A 19,922-nucleotide genomic window follows, 5' to 3' on the forward strand; every position below is an offset into this window, starting at 1 on the left:
ATGGAGATGGAGAGAGGGAGATGGAGAGAGAGATGGGGAGAGAGAGAGAAGGAGAGAGGGAGATAGCGATAAAAGACAAAGAAGTAGCCTGATGCTATGCCTTCATCCATCCCGTGTTAAACCAGATTGGAAAGCCGAATCAATTTGCTTCAAATTGCTGATGTAACGGCAGTGAAAAATGTCACAAGATCATAATATGGATATGGCATTGACCTAGCCTGGTTGACGTGACTCACGTGATCACTGCGCAATCAGGAGGACTTCGAGTTGGGTGTCAGCCAGACTAGCATTGACCCTACTCTTGGGGTGAAACTAATTCTTTTTTTAAAGTACCATTTGGGCAAAGGCATCTAGAGTTGAGCACAGCCAGTGGTGTGTATGAGTACCATGCCTCATGCCACTCCATTTTAATCAGAGAAGAGTGGGCAGAGGTGGCAGCTGAACAACACAGACCATATACAGCCCTGCCATCCTCACATTCCCTGCTCTACAGGAATCTGGACAGGCAGACACCTCAGTGAAGGCTTGAGGTAGACATTGTCACTAAGAACAGATCTAGGATCAGCTTATTGTTCTTTGGGACTACTACCATAAACATGTGGAGGTGAAAAGTAAAACTGACCATAGATCAGCACCGAGGGGGTACTTTTAAAGGGAAAATGTGTCACCGGCCACTTTGCTTCTTGTCCAATATCTTGAAACTTGACTGGTGACATGCAAAACATTTTGGGACTGTATCAACAGTGGACTAATTTAAAAAATACCAAAATACAGTTTTTGAGCGGATTTTCCCTTTCTTTCAGTGATAAGATGAGGAAGGGTGTTGGCTTGGTTTTAACAGTTGTGCGGAGTTGGTGTGTGTATGTGGATGTGTGGGTGTGTGTGTGGGTGTGTTTGTGTACCACCTGAGTGGCGCAGTGGTCTAAGGCACTGCATCGCAGTGCTAACTGTGCCACTAGAGATCCTGGTTCGAATCCAGGCTCTGTCGCAGCCGGCCGCGACCGGGAGACTCATGGGCGGCGCACAATTGGCCCAGCGTCGTCCAGGGTAGGGGAGGGAATGGCCGGCAGGGATGTAGCTCAGTTGATAGAGCATGGCGTTTGCAACGCCAGGGTTGTGGGTTCGATTCCCACGGGGGGCCAGTATAAAAAAAAACATGTATTCACTAACTGTAAGTCGCTCTGGATAAGAGCGTCTGCTAAATGACTAAAATGTAAATGTGTGTTGTTGGGGAAGTGGTAAAACATGAAGAGGGGGTGTTATCATCACTGTAACAGCCTTGCCAAAAGCTGGGAATTTGAACTATTTAGCAGCCAGCACATGAAATGCTTTGAGGACCTTCTGAGGATACTTCCTGTTGATAAGGAGGTAGTATCCTGTTGAACAGGTCAGCATGGGAAACTGCTCACTTTTAACACACTGTGGGCTTTGGCTGCCTCTGTGGTGCTTTCTAAAGAGATATTGGAAATCAGTTTCATTACTGTGTGCCATCAAAATTGAATGAAGAATTATAGATATCAATCATATAATCTATAAATACATTAATCTGTTGGTGTTTCAGACCTCACAGACTGAGGATAGAGCCAGGCTGAATTTTACATCAGGCATGTGACACCTGAGGGGTTTAAACCATAGCTATAGTCAGGTCAATGGATAACTCGTTTTGGCAGATGTAGCCTGCCCACTACAGCTTCAAGCTTACCGGTGTCTTTCCTATATGATGGGACAGATAAAGATTAATCATACTGTAAACCAAACCTTATAAACCTTTGCATAGATACTCATTGGGCCTATATTTTGGAATATGTCTTACAGTTAGAGAAGCGCGCTCCTTCATACAGTAAATCCTTTTCTCTGCTGCTGATTCGACGATGGCCTCGTCAGTTTTGGACTAGCCCGCCTCCTTCTTCACTGCTACTCCAACTCATTCCAGTGAAGCTGAACGCACTAGCGGCGTTGTCCAGCTACGAGACCGGCTACGAGAAGTCACAGTACTTCATGATACATTTTGTATTATAAATACGGATTTTGGGGCTTATCATAAAAAGTACTGGCTTTTAATCGTATCCTATCTGTGTGAGTGTCTCTTAGCCTACTTGCCCAGGTAAGTTTTTCTTTGCGCTCAACTTTTTGTTTTGCTCATGCAGTTTACCATTTAATTAGGCTATTTGTTAAAGTACGAAGGCTATTCATTAATTTAGCCTTCTATAAATGTAATCACTCAAATATCCATAGACTCACTGTGTCAACTGAAAGTAAAGTATGGAGTAAAGTGTTTTGTTTTGTTTAAATTGTTTAATTACATGTACATTTTAGTCATTTAGCAGACGCTCTTATCCAGAACGATTTACAGTTAGTTAGTTTTTTTTTCATACCCCCTGTGGGAATCGAACCCATGCTCTATCAACTGAGCTACATCCCCGCCGGCCATTCCCTCCCCTACCCTGGACGACGCTGGGCCAATTGCGCGTCGCCCCATGTGTCTCCCGGTCGCGGCCGGCTACGACAGAGCCTGGATTCGAACCAGGATCTCTAGTAGCACTCGGGAGACAATTTAATGTTCCCTTACTGTCTATTCACAATCAAGTAATCATATTTGATATCTGAAACTATGTATGCTCCCCATGTACAGTAAACGGTTCTATGGTCCTGTAACCTAACTGTAGCCTAACATGCACATTTGTTATTGTGGGGAAAGTGTCGTGGGTGACTGTCCATAGATCATTTGTCATGAAACATTACATGTCCTGCAGTACATTTTAGGGTTGCTTGTGTTGCAATATATAATAATAATAATATAATATAATAATAATATGCCATTTAGCAGACGCTTTTATCCAAAGCGACTTACAGTCATGCATGCATACATTTTTTTGTGTATGGGTGGTCCCGGGGATCGAACCCACTACCTCGGCGTTACAAGCGCCGTGCTCTACCAGTTGAGCTATATCACAGGTCTATGCCTAGGTCTTATCAGATCAACAATAATGTCCACAAATTATATTCATTATAAACTGGGTGGTTCCTACCCTGAATGCTGATTGGCTGAAAGCCATGGTATATCAGACCAGGTATGACAAAACACAGGTATGACAAAACAGTTATTTTTACTGCTCTAATTACGTTGGTAACCAGTTTATAATAGCAATAAGGCACCTCAGGGTCTTGTGGTATATTGCCAATATACCAGGGCTAAGGGCTGTATCCATTCACTCTGCGTTGTCGTGCCTAAGAACAGCCCTTAGTCGTGGTATATTGGCCATATACCACACCTCCTCTGGCCTTATTGCTATTAGTATCCTCTCCTGTGGTCTGCATTCTGTATATCTGCACATCTGATGTTTTATGGGGGAATCAGAAAATGGACCATTGAGGATTCAACAATAAATCAGAATGACCGCACTGTTATTACACTTTTGCATAGGGGGACCCATTAACTGACATATCAACAATATTATGGGCTCCTGAGTGGCGCAGCGGTCTAAGGCACTGCATCTCAGTGCTTGAGGCGTCACTACAGACCCCTTGGTTCAATTCCAGGCTGTATCACAACCGGCCGTGATTGGGAGTCCCATAGGGCGGCGCACAATTGGCCCAGCGTCGTCCGAGTTTGGCCGGTGTAGGCCGTCATTGTAAATAAGAATTTGTTCTTAACTGACTTGCCTAGTTAAATAAAGGTAAAATAAATAAAAAATAAAAATTACACTATAGCATAGTGGGACCCCCTAACTGACATAAACAGCCGCCGGTCTTACCTGTGCATATTGGACCCGAATGAACGAGCAAACAACTCAAACTTTATTTTAACCCTGGCCAATTGTACCTGTGCCCCACATTCCTCCCATGTGATCCCTTTGGCAGAGACTATTTACATTTATCCACCATCTTTGATTGACGCAACCAGGAAGAGGTCAATTTAAGAGGTGTGAACTCCCAGTATGGACGCGCTGTCTCTTTTTACACCTGAGGGGAGGCTTCTTGGTGTGGGTGTCTTGGTTGCCACACATGAAGAGCAGGGGAAACGTGCTCCATCATGGCCTGTCAACGTCACCAAATGGGCCTGACTAATACCTTCCCTGACCCCCTCAAAGTCTGTCCACAACAGCATTGCAAATGGAAGGAGAGAGATGAAAAGAAGCCTATCGATGTTTGTTGAAGAAGCATTCAAATGTTTTCTTAGCTTAGGAGAAGTGTTGCTCTGTTTTCCTTGGATTCAAATAGAGCACAGCTAAGAGGAATAGAAGGTCATTGGATGTCGCAGGGGGAGTGAAGAAATGCAGCCTGATCTTGGATGTTTGTTCACCTGGTTAACTTAGTGAGGGAGGGACTTCAAAAAGGGACTGGAGTGTGGCAAGGAGGATAGGGGTCAAATGAACACTGGTTGGGATACCTGACAAGGCATAATTCTGTATAAAATCCTGATTCATTCAATCAATTAAATTAGAGATGATTGAGAGTACAGTATCTCTCCAGCAGGTTAGCGTTTTTTTTGTCATTAATCTTGTTCAGGAGGTAGTGCTAAACCTAATCCTGACCTTAACCCTAATGCCTGACCTTAACCCTAATGCCTAACCCTGACCTTAACCCTGACCTTAACCCTAATGCCTAACGCTAATCTTAACCCTGACCTTAACCCTAATACCTAACCCTGACCATAACCCTGACCTTAACCCTGACCTTAGTCCTAATACCTAACCCTAACCTTAACCCTGACCTTAACCCTAATGCCTAACCTTAAATGAAGAGAAAAGCACATTTTTGTTTTCATGAATTTTTACCGTATAGCCAATTTTTACTTTGCTGCTGGCCCATCTAGCGGGAATAGCTCAGTTCTTCCTCCAGGGCAAGATTCATGACAATAAACACCAACCTGCATCTCTCCAGTCTATTGATCTAGCTGTGTGTTTGTGCATATGTGTGTGTGTGTGTTTGTGTGTCTGTACAGTAATACAGCCAGCCAGCCTCAGAGAAGAAAAGCAGGATCAGTCCTGAAGATGTTTCTAGTCAGGGATGTGGTTGGGTTCTACTCTTCTCTCTCTGATGTGATGTGATGGAGAGAGAGAGAGGCCAGGGCTGTTGTTCCCAGGAATCTGTTCACACACACAGCTCCTATTAGAGCCTGTCTTCTCTGGTTTACATCTAGGGTGCGTCCCAAATGGAACCCTATTCACTACGTAGCACACTACTTTTGACCAGAGGCCTATGGGCCTATGGGCCCTGGTCAAAAGTAGTGCCCTATATAGGGAAAAGGGTGCCATTTGGGACGCAACCAAACCATACCTCACATGCCAGGCAGTGAACATCTACCATGCCTCACCTTGGCTCACAGGCAGTAGAGATGTTCAGGAAACCCCCTGAATATTCAGCTTGTGTCATATTGGAGTTTTGCCTTTTTTAGATTTGTTTAGAAATGTTGAGCCAGTTGAATTACAGTCAAACATTAACTATTGTAACAGTTACTACTTGTGTAGTGGCAGGAAAACAGAAACTATTGTAACAGTTACTACTTGGGTAGTGGCAGGAAAACAGACTAGAGTAGAAAAAGGAGTGGAAAATATGGTGAATACACTAAACTGTCAGTACCATGACCTACCATGTATAACTCCCTGTCTCCCACTCTCTCGCTCTCCCACAGCAGACGACATGTTTTCAGTGAGGCCAAGGTAGCTTCCCAGATCCAGATAACCAGCAGGATCAGGCCTGGAGGAGAGAAACAGCACAGACCCATAGAGAGGAAGGTCAGAGCCAGGACAGAGCCATAGAGAGGGAGGTCAGAGCCAGGACAGACCCATAGAGAGGGAGGTCAGAGCCAGGACAGAGCCATAGAGAAGGAGGTCAGAGCCAGGACAGACCCATAGAGAGGGAGGTCAGAGCCAGGACAGAGCCATAGAGAAGGAGGTCAGAGCCAGGACAGAGCTATAGAGAGGGAAGTCAGTCAGGACAGACCCATAGAGAGGAAGGTCAGAGCCAGGACAGAGCCATAGAGAGGGAGGTCAGAGCCAGGACAGACCCATAGAGAGGGAGGTCAGAGCCAGGACAGAGCCATAGAGAAGGAGGTCAGAGCCAGGACAGACCCATAGAGAGGGAGGTCAGAGCCAGGACAGAGCCATAGAGAAGGAGGTCAGAGCCAGGACAGAGCTATAGAGAGGGAAGTCAGTCAGGACAGACTCATAGAGAGGAAGGTCAGAGCCAGGACAGAGCCATAGAGAGGGAGGTCAGAGCCAGGACAGAGCCATAGAGAGGGAGGTCAGAGCCAGGACAGAGCCATAGAGAGGGAGGTCAGAGCCAGGTCAGAGCCATAGAGAGGGAGGTCAGAGCCAGGACAGACCCATAGAGAGGGAGGTCAGAGCCAGGACAGAGCCATATAGAAGGAGGTCAGAGCCAGGACAGAGCTATAGAGAGGGAAGTCAGTCAGGACAGACCCATAGAGAGGAAGGTGAGAGCCAGGACAGAGCTATAGAGAGGGAGGTCAGAGCCAGGACAGAGCCATAGAGAGGGAGGTCAGATCCAGGACAGACCCATAGAGAGGGAGGTCAGTGCCAGGACAGAGCCATAGAGAGGGAGGTCAGAGCCAGGACAGAGCTATAGAGAGGGAGGTCAGAGCCAGGACAGACCCATAGAGAGGGAGGAGAAAGCCCAAAAAGAGGGAGTCTGGACGGACGGATTAGGGGAAGAAGAGATCCAGGGATTAGGGGCTAATCCAAGCCACGACCAATCCCCAGAGAAGTCCCCCCTTTTTGCTTCTGAAGACACAGACAGCCGCCCGGATTACTGCATTAAACGTATTACCTTTTAGAGACTTAACGTAACAGGGTTTGGTTTCAGCCCTGCTCAGATGCCTGGATATGCATACCTCTGAAAACAAATGACCAGAAGGAGAGGAGGAGGAGGAGGACAGGGCAGGGGGGAGATGCTGGGACGTATAGGAGACATATAGGAGCGTGCCGTAAAGACGGGTGGGGATAAACCTCCATGTTACAGCTGTGTCTGCAGGAGTCAGACGAGAGGTCAACTAAGTGGCCCTCTCTCTCTCTCTCCGAGCCCCTCAGGACGGAAAGGACAGACTCGACCCCCACTGAGCATGGGCCAAAGATCCTCCAACTGAAACAGGATTACAGTAGAACAGAGCTCCAGCCCCTTCTGTTAGTACAGTGTGAGGGGGTCGAGATACCTCTCCTCCACTTGAAATACATGGTTGAAACTGAGGAGTATCTGCTTCATATTCACATACAGGCTGAGAAGGGCATAATTACATTCGCCTCTGCGGCTCACAGTCACACAGGAGAGTTAGTAAGGGATGTTGAGGTGGTGGCGTGAAATCTGACTGTATGAAGTCTGGTTGTGACTGTCTGGTTCATTCTCTCTAGAGGTTAACACAATCTCAAATTCAAGATCACACCTAATAGAAGTCTGTTGGTCTGGTGAGTAAACCCCTGGTACTGCTCGCTCTCTCTCCTCCGGTCTGTGGTGTGAGGCGTGCTTCCTCCCTCTGTGCTGCTCCCAGCTGCCCCTCTTAAAACGCCAGCCAGTCGAGACCTAGAGAGGACCTGGGACTGTGGTTAGGAGCAAATTTAAAGGCTGCTTTAACCGTGACGCAATCCCATTCAGAGGTCTGTTCCAAGTCATTAATAAAGCCAGGCTATCGCTCGCGGGAGGGCCTCGGCAGTGGAAAGCTCTTAAAAGAACCAGAAGACCTAGTCTGTGTGCTCTACACTATCAAAATATTACAGAAAGCGATATACATTACTCCGCTGGCTAAAGATAACACAGGAAAGTTATTTGCCTGGCTCCTGCCAGTGTTGACCCACTGGCTTATTTTGTGCAATAAAAGTCAACTAAGTGATTTTCTTAGCTGACTTTTGTCAGTATTTTGTCAGTATTTGTCAGTATTTTGTGCGCTTTTGGCCCAAAATAGTGTTTTTATCTGGTGGAACATACGTTGCATGTTTGTAGGTTTCTGCTGCTGGTCAAATCCGTTTGAAGTGCTGAATGAGGGTCCCTGCTTTTAAATACAGATAAAACAAGTATTTCAGTGAAATATGACGTGATATGATTAATTAGCACTCATATTGTAGCAAGACACAGGACGAGAGAGAAACAAAATACCCTGAAACTCCCAGACAAAAACCAGACTGACGTTTAATTTGTTCTCGAGAGCAGCGACAGGAGAATGACTGTGGTCTAAATTTCGAAAGTTCCAGAACAATGGACTTTGGAACTTTGAAGTCTAACAGAAGGGCAGGGTCTGTAGAAAAAGCTGATCCAGTTACATTCTAACTGAATGTTCCAGTTAGTGACGTGTTCATCCAGACCCCTTACCTGGTTCTACGTCAATACACCAAATCAATCTCTAGCAAAGAAAGTCCCCTCAGAATACCTAGACTGTTATAGCTGAATTTGAGCCTCTCCTAGACGGAGAATCGAACACATTTTTGTGCTTTCTTTGAATAAATAGTTCCAGTGTACAACCGCAGGAGGGATATTTGCAGCTGGAACTGGGCTTCTTCCTGAGCTGATGTTTTATAAACCCAAAGCCCAAAACAACTGTCGAGCCCAGCTTCTCTGACCACACTCAAACTGCCGGGAGATTCCAGGAACTGAGCGGCATACTTTTCTGCTCCATTTTCTCGACTTAATCCAGCTGGATATGAATGACAACTAACAGCAGAAATTGGGACTGAAATTGCAAACAGCACATGATAACAAGAGAATACAATAGATTTCTCCATTACTGAGGTTGACCCTACAAGACCTGGTGGTGAAATTCTATTCAAAACCTAAACGATCACGATCATTACTTTTGAGGCACACAATCCCCCTGGGAGCATTTCTAAAGCAACTCTCCAGTAACAGTTTCGACCAAAGACATTTGAAACTCAATTTTCATCCCATCTTTTAGAGGATTTAAAGGGATTTTTTTGTCATTTTTAGAAGACCATACCATTGGCCATCACCATGAACCTGGGGAAGATCCCTGGGCTGAAGGGCCTGGTGGCCGGCTCTCAGGGTAAACGTCGTTTCAAAGGAGACCTCACCCTGGACATGATCAGTCCTCCGCTGGGGGACTTCCGACATACCATGCACGTGGGCCACGGAGGGGACATGTTCGGGGACACCTCGTTCCTTAGCAACCACGGGGGGGCCACCAACGGAAACTGGGATTCTGTCACAAGCTCTGACAACAAGATCGGGGCGTTCTTCTCTCGGACCCTCCGGCATGTTCGGAAGACACCAGAGCGTCCCAGGGGGGGATCCAAGGACCTGTCCCCGCCACCCCCTCCCATATCCCCCATTATCAAGAACGCAGTGTCCCTCCCCCGACTGGATGTGGACTCACCAAACGGCTGCCCTGCTAAAAACCTCTTCCCCGCCTCTCCTACCTCGCTGGAGGAGACCGCTTATGGTTATGGTGAGTCTTACTGTACACCTACATTTACACACATATACATACACACACATATACACACAGAAATTCACACACATTCACACACACATATTCACACACATATACACACACACATATACACACACAAATATACACACACACATATACACACACACATATACACACACACATTCACACACACATATTCACACACACACACACACACATTCACACACATACACACACATATACACACACAAATAAACATACACACACACACACATTTACACACACATACACTCACACACATATACATACAAATACACACACATGTACACACACAAACACATACAAATACACACACAAACACACACATACATATACACACATATATACACACACACACACACACACATATACACACACATATACACACACACATATACACACACATACACACACAAATACACACACATACAGTGGGGAAAAAAAGTATTTAGTCAGCCACCAATTGTGCAAGTTCTCCCACTTAAAAAGATGAGAGAGGCCTGTAATTTTCATCATAGGTACACGTCAACTATGACAGACAAAATGAGGAAAAAAAATCCAGAAAATCACATTGTAGGATTTTTAAGGAATTTATTTGCAAATTATGGTGGAAAATAAGTATTTGGTCAATAACAAAAGTTTCTCAATACTTTGTTATATACCCTTTGTTGGCAATGACACAGGTCAAACGTTTTCTGTAAGTCTTCACAAGGTTTTCACACACTGTTGCTGGTATTTTGGCCCATTCCTCCATGCAGATCTCCTCTAGAGCAGTGATGTTTTGGGGCTGTCGCTGGGCAACACGGACTTTCAACTCCCTCCAAAGATTTTCTATGGGGTTGAGATCTGGAGACTGGCTAGGCCACTCCAGGACCTTGAAATGCTTCTTACGAAGCCACTCCTTCGTTGCCCGGGCGGTGTGTTTGGGATCATTGTCATGCTGAAAGACCCAGCCACGTTTCATCTTCAATGCCCTTGCTGATGGAAGGAGGTTTTCACTCAAAATCTCACGATACATGGCCCCATTCATTCTTTCCTTTACACGGATCAGTCGCCCTGGTCCCTTTGCAGAAAAACAGCCCCAAAGCATGATGTTTCCACCCCGATGCTTCACAGTAGGTATGGTGTTCTTTGGATGCAACTCAGCATTCTTTGTCCTCCAAACACGACGAGTTGAGTTTTTACCAAAAAGTTCTATTTTGGTTTCATCTGACCATATGACATTCTCCCAATCCTCTTCTGGATCATCCAAATGCACTCTAGCAAACTTCAGATGGGCCTGGACATGTACTGGCTTAAGCAGGGGGACACATCTGGCACTGCAGGATTTGAGTCCCTGGCGGCGTAGTGTGTTACTGATGGTAGGCTTTGTTACTTTGGTCCCAGCTCTCTGCAGGTCATTCACTAGGTCCCCCCGTGTGGTTCTGGGATTTTTGCTCACCGTTCTTGTGATCATTTTGACCCCATGGGGTGAGATCTTGCGTGGAGCCCCAGATCGAGGGAGATTATCAGTGGTCTTGTATGTCTTCCATTTCCTAATAATTGCTCCCACAGTTGATTTCTTCAAACCAAGCTGCTTACCTATTGCAGATTCAGTCTACCCAGCCTGGTGCAGGTCTACAATTTTGTTTCTGGTGTCCTTTGACAGCTCTTTGGTCTTGGCCATAGTGGAGTTTGGAGTGTGACTGTTTGAGGTTGTGGACAGGTGTCTTTTATACTGATAACAAGTTCAAACAGGTGCCATTAATACAGGTAACGAGTGGAGGACAGAGGAGCCTCTTAAAGAAGAAGTTACAGGTCTGTGAGAGCCAGAAATCTTGCTTGTTTGTAGGTGACCAAATACTTATTTTCCACCATAATTTGCAAATAAATTCATTAAAAATCCTACAATGTGATTTTCTGGATTTTTTTCTCTCAATTTGTCTGTCATAGTTGACGTGTACCTATGATGAAAATTACAGGCCTCTCTCATCTTTTTAAGTGGGAGAACTTGCACAATTGGTGGCTGACTAAATGCTTTTTTCCCCCACTGTATATACACACATATATACACACACATTCACACACATCTACACACACATACTGTATGCACGCATCCACACAATAAGTGAACATGCAACCGTACCTGTGGAGGCTTGCGGTAGCTCCTGGACCTTAGGTCTAGGCTTTAGCTCAGCAGGCTAACACCGTCTTGTTGCATGCAGGAGACTTGGATTTGATACATGGTCAGTCATAGAAGCAGTAACTGCCATTGGACATGCTGTAAAAACAAGCCACAGTAATTCACAGATTTTCCACAGCTGCCATGATGAATCGCTGTGGCTCAGACACAACAACCCTCACATTCTCTCCAGCATGATGTGTGATGATAAGAGCGAGCCGTGCCAGACATGACTGTGCTGTCGTGTGTCTGGTCTGAGGCCCTGTGTGACTGACTGCCCCACATTAATACCCTCATGTCTCACTGTCTGATCTTTCTGCCCTATTGTTGTGTGTTTGTGTATGTGACGCGTGTGCGTGTGTGTGTGTGAGTGTGTGTGACATGCGTGTGTGTGTGCATGCATGTTTTTGGTATGAGAGCCCTGTACTCCTGGGCAGTGGGCACTCCCCATTCAAACTACCCACATGAAAAATACTATAGTATACTATGGTGTAAATACTATAGGATACTATGGTCTAAATACTATAGTATACTATGGTCTAAATACTGTAGTACACTGTGGTCTAAATACTGTAGTATACTATGGTCTAAATACTTTAGTATACTATGGTCTAAATACTGTAGTATACTATGGTCTAAATACTGTAGTATACTATGGTCTAAATACTATAGTATACTATGGTCTATATACTGTAGTATACTATGGTCTAAATACTATTCTACATACTATAGCATACTATGGTCTAAATACTGTTGTATACTATGGTCTAAATACTATAGTATACTATGGTCTAAATAATATTCTGAATACTGTAGTATACTATGGTCTAAATACTATAGTATACTATGGTCTAAATACTGTTGTATACTATGGTCGAAATAATATAGTATACTATGGTCTACATACTATAGTATACTATGTTCTAAATTATGTTGTATACTATGGTCTAAATACTATAGTATACTATGGTCTAAATACTATATTATGCTATGTTCTAAATTCTGTAGTATACTATGGTCTAAATACTATTCTACATTCTATAGTATACTATGGTCTAAATACTATAGTATACTATGGTCTAAATACTGTAGTATACTATGGTCTAAATACTACAGTGTACTATGGTCTAAATACTGTAGTATACTATGGTCTAAATACTATATTATACTATGGTCTAAATACTATATTATACTATGGTCTAAATACTGTAGTATACTATGGTCTAAATACTGTAGTATACTATGGTCTAAATACTATAGTATACTATGGTCTAAATACTATAGTATACTATGTTCTAAATACTATAGTATACTATGGTCTAAATACTATAGTATACTATGGTCTAAATACTTTAGTACACTATGGTCTAAATACTATAGTATACTATGGTCTAAATACTGTAGTATACTATGGTCTAAATACTGTAGTATACTATGGTCTAAATACTGTAGTATACTATGGTATAAATACTATAGTATACTATGGTCTAAATACTATAGTATACTATGTTCTAAATACTATAGTATACTATGGTCTAAATACTATAGCATACTATGGTCTAAATACTTTAGTACACTATGGTCTAAATACTATAGTATACTATGGTCTAAATACTGTAGTATACTATGGTGTAGATACTATAGTATACTATGGTCTAAATACTGTAGTATACTATGGTCTAAATACTATAGTATACTATGGTCTAAATAATATTATAAATACTATAGTATACTATGGTCTAAATACTATAGTATACTATGGTCTAAATACTGTAGTATACTATGGTCTAAATACTATAGTATACTATGGTCTAAATACTATAGTATACTATGGTCTAAATACTGTAGTATACTATGGTCTAAATACTATAGTATACTATGGTCTAAATACTGTTGTATACTATGGTCTAAATACTATAGTATACTATGGTCTAAATACTGTAGTATGACTATTTATATACTATAGTATACTATGGTCTAAATACTATAGTGTACTATGGTCTCAATACTGTAGTATGACTAGTTATATAATATAGTATACTATGGTCTAAATACTATAGTATACAATGGTCTAAATAGTGTAGTATACTATGGTCTAAATACTATATTATACTATGGTCTTAATACTATAGTATACTATGGTCTAAATACTGTAGTATACTATGGTATAAATACTATAGTATACTATGGTCTAAATACTATAGTATACTATGTTCTAAATACTATAGTATACTATGGTCTAAATACTATAGCATACTATGGTCTAAATACTTTAGTACACTATGGTCTAAATACTATAGTATACTATGGTCTAAATACTGTAGTATACTATGGTGTAGATACTATAGTATACTATGTCTAAATACTATAGTATACTATGGTCTAAATACTGTAGTATACTATGGTCTAAATACTATAGTATACTATGGTCTAAATACTGTAGTATACTATGGTATAAATACTATAGTATACTATGGTCTAAATACTGTAGTATACTATGGTCTAAATACTATAGTATACTATGGTCTAAATACTATAGTATACTATGTCTAAATACTATAGTATACTATGGTCTAAATACTGTAGTATACTATGGTCTAAATACTATAGTATACTATGGTCTAAATAATATTATAAATACTATAGTATACTATGGTCTAAATACTGTAGTATACTATGGTCTAAATACTGTAGTATACTATGGTATAAATACTATAGTATACTATGGTCTAAATACTATAGTATACTATGGTCTAAATACTGTTATATACTATGGTCTAAATACTATAGTATACTATGGTCTAAATACTGTAGTATGACTATTTATATACTATAGTATACTATGGTCTAAATACTATAGTGTACTATGGTCTCAATACTGTAGTATGACTAGTTATATAATATAGTATACTATGGTCTAAATACTATAGTATACAATGGTCTAAATAGTGTAGTATACTATGGTCTAAATACTATATTATACTATGGTCTTAATACTATAGTATACTATGGTCTAAATACTATAGTATACAATGGTCTAAATAATGTAGTATACTATGGTCTAAATACTATATTATACTATGGTCTTAATACTATAGTATACTATGGTCTAAATACTGTAGTATACTATGGTATAAATACTATGGTATACTACGGTCTAAATACTGTAGTATACTATGGTCTAAATACTATAGTATACTATGGTCTAAATAATATTCTAAATACTATAGTATACTATGGTCTAAATACTGTAGTATGCTATGGTATAAATACTATAGTATACTATGGTCTAAATACTGTAGTATACTATGGTCTAAATACTATAGTATACTATGGTCTAAATACTATAGTATACTATGTCTAAATACTATAGTATACTATGGTCTAAATACTATTCTACATACTATAGTATACTATGGTCTAAATACTGTAGTATACTATGGTATAAATACTATATTATACTATGGTCTAAATACTGTAGTATATTATGGTCTAAATACTGTAGTATACTATGGTCTAAATACTATAGTATACTATGGTCTAAATACTATAGTATACTATGTTCTAAATACTATAGTATACTATGGTCTAAATACTATAGTATACTATGGTCTAAATACTATAGTACACTATGGTCTAAATACTGTAGTATGACTATGTATATACTATATTATACTCTGGTCTAAATACTATAGTGTACTATGGTCTAAATACTGTAGTATGACTAGTTATATACTATAGTATACTATGGTCTAAATACTATAGTATACAATGGTCTAAATACTGTAGTATACTATGGTCTAAATACTATAGTATACTATGGTCTAAATACTATAGTATGCTATGGTCTAAATACTATAGTATACTATGTTCTAAATACTGTAGTATACTATGGTCTAAATACGATAGTATACTATGGTCTAAATACTATAGTATACTATGTTCTAAATACTATAGTATACTATGGTCTAAATACTGTAGTATGACTACTTATATACTATAGTATATTATGGTCTAAATACTATAGTATATTATGGTCTAAATACTGTAGTATGACTATTTATATACTATAGTATACTATGGTCTAAATACTATAGTATACGATGGTCTAAATACTGCAGTATTACTATTTATATACTATATTACTATATTATTCAGTGTAGGGATACTACAGTGTGGAGTATAGGATTATACAGTATACTACAGTTTACTACAGAATTCTATAGTAAGTACAATAGTATTCTATAGTAAGCTGTAGTATTTTGTGTGGGTATGCAGTGGTTTCTTAACGTACCTTGCATCTAGTTGGTTTCCAGCTATAGTAGCAGTAGGCCATGAGAGCATTAGTGTGTGACGGGTCATGTGAGTGATCTGGCCTGAGAACAACATACCTAAGAGGTGATGTCTAACTCAGAGATAGAGCTTGAGTTTGAAACTGGCAGAAGACTCACTCTTTGATTACATAGTTTACACTGCCCTCTGTTGGTGATGGGAGAGCATCTATGGAAGTTCCTTCCTGAATTCTCCACTTTACTTCCCAGGAGAGACTGAGCATAGTCCACTTTATTTCCCAGGAGAGACTGAGCATAGTCCACTTTACTTCCCAGGAGAGACTGAGCATAGTCCACTTTACTTCCCAGGAGAGACTGAGCGTAGTCCACTTTACTTCCCAGGAAAGACTGAGCATAGCTTCTTTGAGATGATCATGAAGTAATGGTAAAACTAGTAATGGTTAAACTAGTAATGGTAAACCAAGTAATGGTTAAACTAGTAATGGTAAAACTAGGGTGCCAACTGGAATTCTATTTATTCTTCCTGTAAAATAGATTTTTAGGTTTTTGTCAATTATTTTTCACAATACAGAATGTTAGGACTAAACTCCTTGTCTCTCCTCCTCCTCAGGTCTGGAGTCAGGTTTCGCCACTCTGCCCCGCCTCTCCCGCTCAGTGGAGTGTCAGTCGCAACAGGGAGGATCTATTTCCTGTACCCCCAATGCCCACGGCTGCTCGCTCACCGACGTCTCCGCCCTCCTGAAGTCCTCCGCATACCCCACCCTGACTTCTGACCCCGGTCACATGACCCAGTCCGACTCCCTGACCTCCCTGACCTCCATGGCCTCCTTCACCTTTGATCTGGGGCCCTCCCTCATGAGCGAGGTGTTCGGTTTGATTGACAGCCCCAACGGCCACCCAGAGCACAGCCATGCCTGGATGGCAGAGGAGCCAAGTTGCTCTGCGTTCAGGTTTGCGACCAATGAAGGCTCGGAGATGGACTCGGAGATGGATGCCACCACTGCCTCATTGGTGGATTCTCTGCTTCGAGAAGACTGTAGCAGCAGGAAGAGTCCATATGGGATGGAGTGGGAAGAGGAGGAAGAGGAGGCTAGGAGAATGGAGGTGAATGGAGGTGAGCAGCATCTTAAAGGGGCGGTGCCTGATTTAGTGATGGGCTCCCCCTCTAGACAGAGACCTGCTATGGAGAGTGAGAGGTTCCAGGGTGCCACTGATGTGCTGGGGGTGCTCTATGGAGTTGGAGGGATCCTGAAGGGGCAGCAGAGGATGGATCTGGAGGGAGAGGTGACCATGGGCCAGACCATGAAGAAAACACCTTACATCTGCATTACCCCCGATGAGGAGGAAATCAAAGTCTGACTAAATGGACAACATTTTGTTTAACCAGAAGTACCTACTACAGATTTGGGATTATTGCTTAATTCCTTGTAAACTCTTTTGTTTTAAGAAAAAAAGAAAAATCCATCAATGAGGCTGGCTCTATTGACCTGAGTCACCCTTGAACCCTTCTTCTTCATCATGTTCTAATATTCCTTGGAGAAATTGAATGTTATAAGTCATCAGAAGACTCACTTAAAGACTTTGCTATTATTTGTTGAAAGACTAATTGAAAGATTATGGAGGCTGAAAGTTCCCCAAGCGAACATACTGTATGGAAGGAGCTATAAACAGGCTAATAATAGCTTTTAAAAGAGGTCACTGGAACCAGTGGCGAACAAAGAGATGGGGTAGAAAGTGTCAGAGTGTACCAGAGAAAGTGGTCGTTGGACACAAAGGAGTTACCATGGAAACACTAAAGACATTGCTCAACAGTGTTTAAGTCTGTTAACAGCTGGTTAAATATAGTCGGTTTGGAATTCCTGAGCAAAATGCTCAATGTGTGACTTCATAGAACTATTCAAGGCAACAGACAGGACACAAAGACGAAGCAGTAGCCGTTTCAACCCAACTTCATCACCATGGAAACACTACACCAAGAGAGAGATCTGAAATCTTAGCACGTGACGTTAACTACAGGAAAACAATAATTTTTTGCCTGACGCTTACACTTTTTATTAGTCTATAGACACAGTATGAAGAACAAACCCTGAGAAATTTACTTAGAAGTTAAATGGAAGAAGGGAATTATGTACAATGTTATAATATAAGTATAATGTTTGGACTGTAAGTTTGTTAATTCACATATTTACATCATACCCCATTTAGAAATGTTTCCCAAATTCATTATGGGTCAAACTCTCATATTGCTTTTTGATATGATAGTCACCTGCTTGTCTGCTATTCTGTCAACCAATGGTTGAATCCTCTTTTTAAAGCAGTGTCTTCCATCCGTATAAATGTGCTGCTGTTGACACCAATGACATTTCTATAATGATAATGATAAATGCAATAAAATGTTCTTAATTAGCATGGGCATTAACACTTTATTTACATGTCTGAAAACATACTGTAATACAAAACAGCACTAAATAAATCACAACACATAATACAGTGCCTTCAGAAAGTATTCACACCCCTCGACTTATTCCACATTTTGTTGTGTTACAGCCTGAATTCAAAATGGATTAAATATATACTTTTTTATCTCACCCATCTACACACAATACCCCATAATGACAAAGTGAAAATATGTTTTTAGAAATGTTTGCAAATTATTGAAAATTAAATACAGAAATATCGAATTTACATAAGTATTCACACCCGAGTCAATACTTTGTAGAATAACCTTTGGCATGTTTGCTTTTTTTTATTTTTACCCATCTACCCAGGGGCGGTGTGTTCATTAGGGCGATATGGGCGACGCACTGCCAAACGGGAAAAGGAAGGGATTTTTTTTCTAATCAATTATATCACGGCAACAGTAGTTTTCAGTGTTCTAATATAGACGTCTGATCTGCCACTAAATGTCCAATCAGGCTAAAGTCGTGCTTCAAATGGCCCCGCCCCTTTTGGGGCGATTTCAGTCAGGTTGAAAATCGCCCAGGAGTCTCTCATAGACTATCATGTAAAATATTTTTTTTTTCAAATATCAGAGCTTTCAATACAATCTCTATGGGTTCCGGGAGGGCTTGCACTTACGCGCTTTCGTCATACGTAACATAAGTAACCATGAACATAACTAAGAAAAGAGCGGGTAGCAGCGTCAATCAATTCACGTACAACTGTCAAGATGGCTAGCTTTGCGAGGCAAAGATGAAACTGAGGGCTCCACCAACCCTGGTATTTTTCTTGGACTTGTCAACTTTGTGGCACAATTAGATGAGGTGTTTGATGACCATCTTAAAAATGCTAAAGTTTTCAAGGGCACATCAAAGACCATTCAAAACGAGCTACTGGAGTGTATGCTAGCGGTCATGAGGGAACATATTGTGGAGGAGGTGAAGTCGGCGAACTTCGTAGCTATCCAAGCTGACGAGACCACGGACGTTTCTACACAGACACAGCTGGTGCTTGTGCTGAGGTACATAGATAGCAACCACAAAGTGCAGGAGCGCTTTTTTGAGTTCCTTCCCATCTCGGAATCAACCTCAGTCTCAATCGCCAGTGTGCTTTTGGAGAGACTGAACGGTCTTTTTGCCGACGACGAGAAAGTCAAACTCATTGCGCAAGCTTACGATGGAGCCAGTGTGATGAGGTGAGAGAAGGCTGGTGTGCAGCAAAACGTGCGTGATCATTTCAAGAATGCCCATTACGTGCATTGCTATGCGCATCAGCTGAATTTGATCATGCAGCAAGCTAGAACAGTTTCAGTACAAGTAATGTAGCCTCTCTCTCTCTTTGTCCCTCCCTGTCTGTCTCTTTAACACACACACGCCCAAATCAGTTCACAGTTGATGTTGTTTAAAATAGTTATTTTTCATTTTTAAAAAAGTAAAAAATAAAAAAAAATCTGTTCATGTTCATTTTTACAAATCTATACAATTGGCCAGAATATGGTTGTTCATATTTACAAATCTATACAATTGGCCAGAATATGGTTGTTCATTTTTACAAAGCCATACAGATAGCTGTGTTTACCTTTTCTAGAAATTATTTT

General features: G+C 41.3%; 1 protein-coding gene across 3 annotated transcripts; it reads left to right on the forward strand.

The window, feature by feature from the left end:
* Window positions 1-1,953: 1,953 nt before the first annotated feature.
* Window positions 1,954-18,293, forward strand: LOC311136649 (cdc42 effector protein 1-like). Of its 3 annotated transcripts, none has more exons than XM_084170858.1 (4): window positions 1,954-2,104; window positions 5,636-6,500; window positions 6,544-9,409; window positions 16,497-18,293. In XM_084170858.1, the coding sequence occupies exons 3-4, from the start codon at window positions 8,956-8,958 to the stop codon at window positions 17,243-17,245; spliced, it is 1,203 nt and encodes a 400-aa protein (XP_084026984.1). In that variant the 5' UTR covers window positions 1,954-2,104; window positions 5,636-6,500; window positions 6,544-8,955; the 3' UTR covers window positions 17,246-18,293. The 3 variants fall into 3 exon arrangements, with proteins under 3 accessions (XP_084026984.1, XP_084026983.1, XP_084026982.1); XM_084170857.1 differs by having other exon boundaries at window positions 5,636-6,246; window positions 6,290-9,409; XM_084170856.1 differs by having other exon boundaries at window positions 5,636-9,409.
* Window positions 18,294-19,922: the final 1,629 nt, after the last annotated feature.

This window comes from Coregonus lavaretus (assembly GCF_964263955.1).
Source record: "Coregonus lavaretus genome assembly, chromosome: 1".
Taxonomy (NCBI): Eukaryota; Metazoa; Chordata; class Actinopteri; order Salmoniformes; family Salmonidae; genus Coregonus; species Coregonus lavaretus.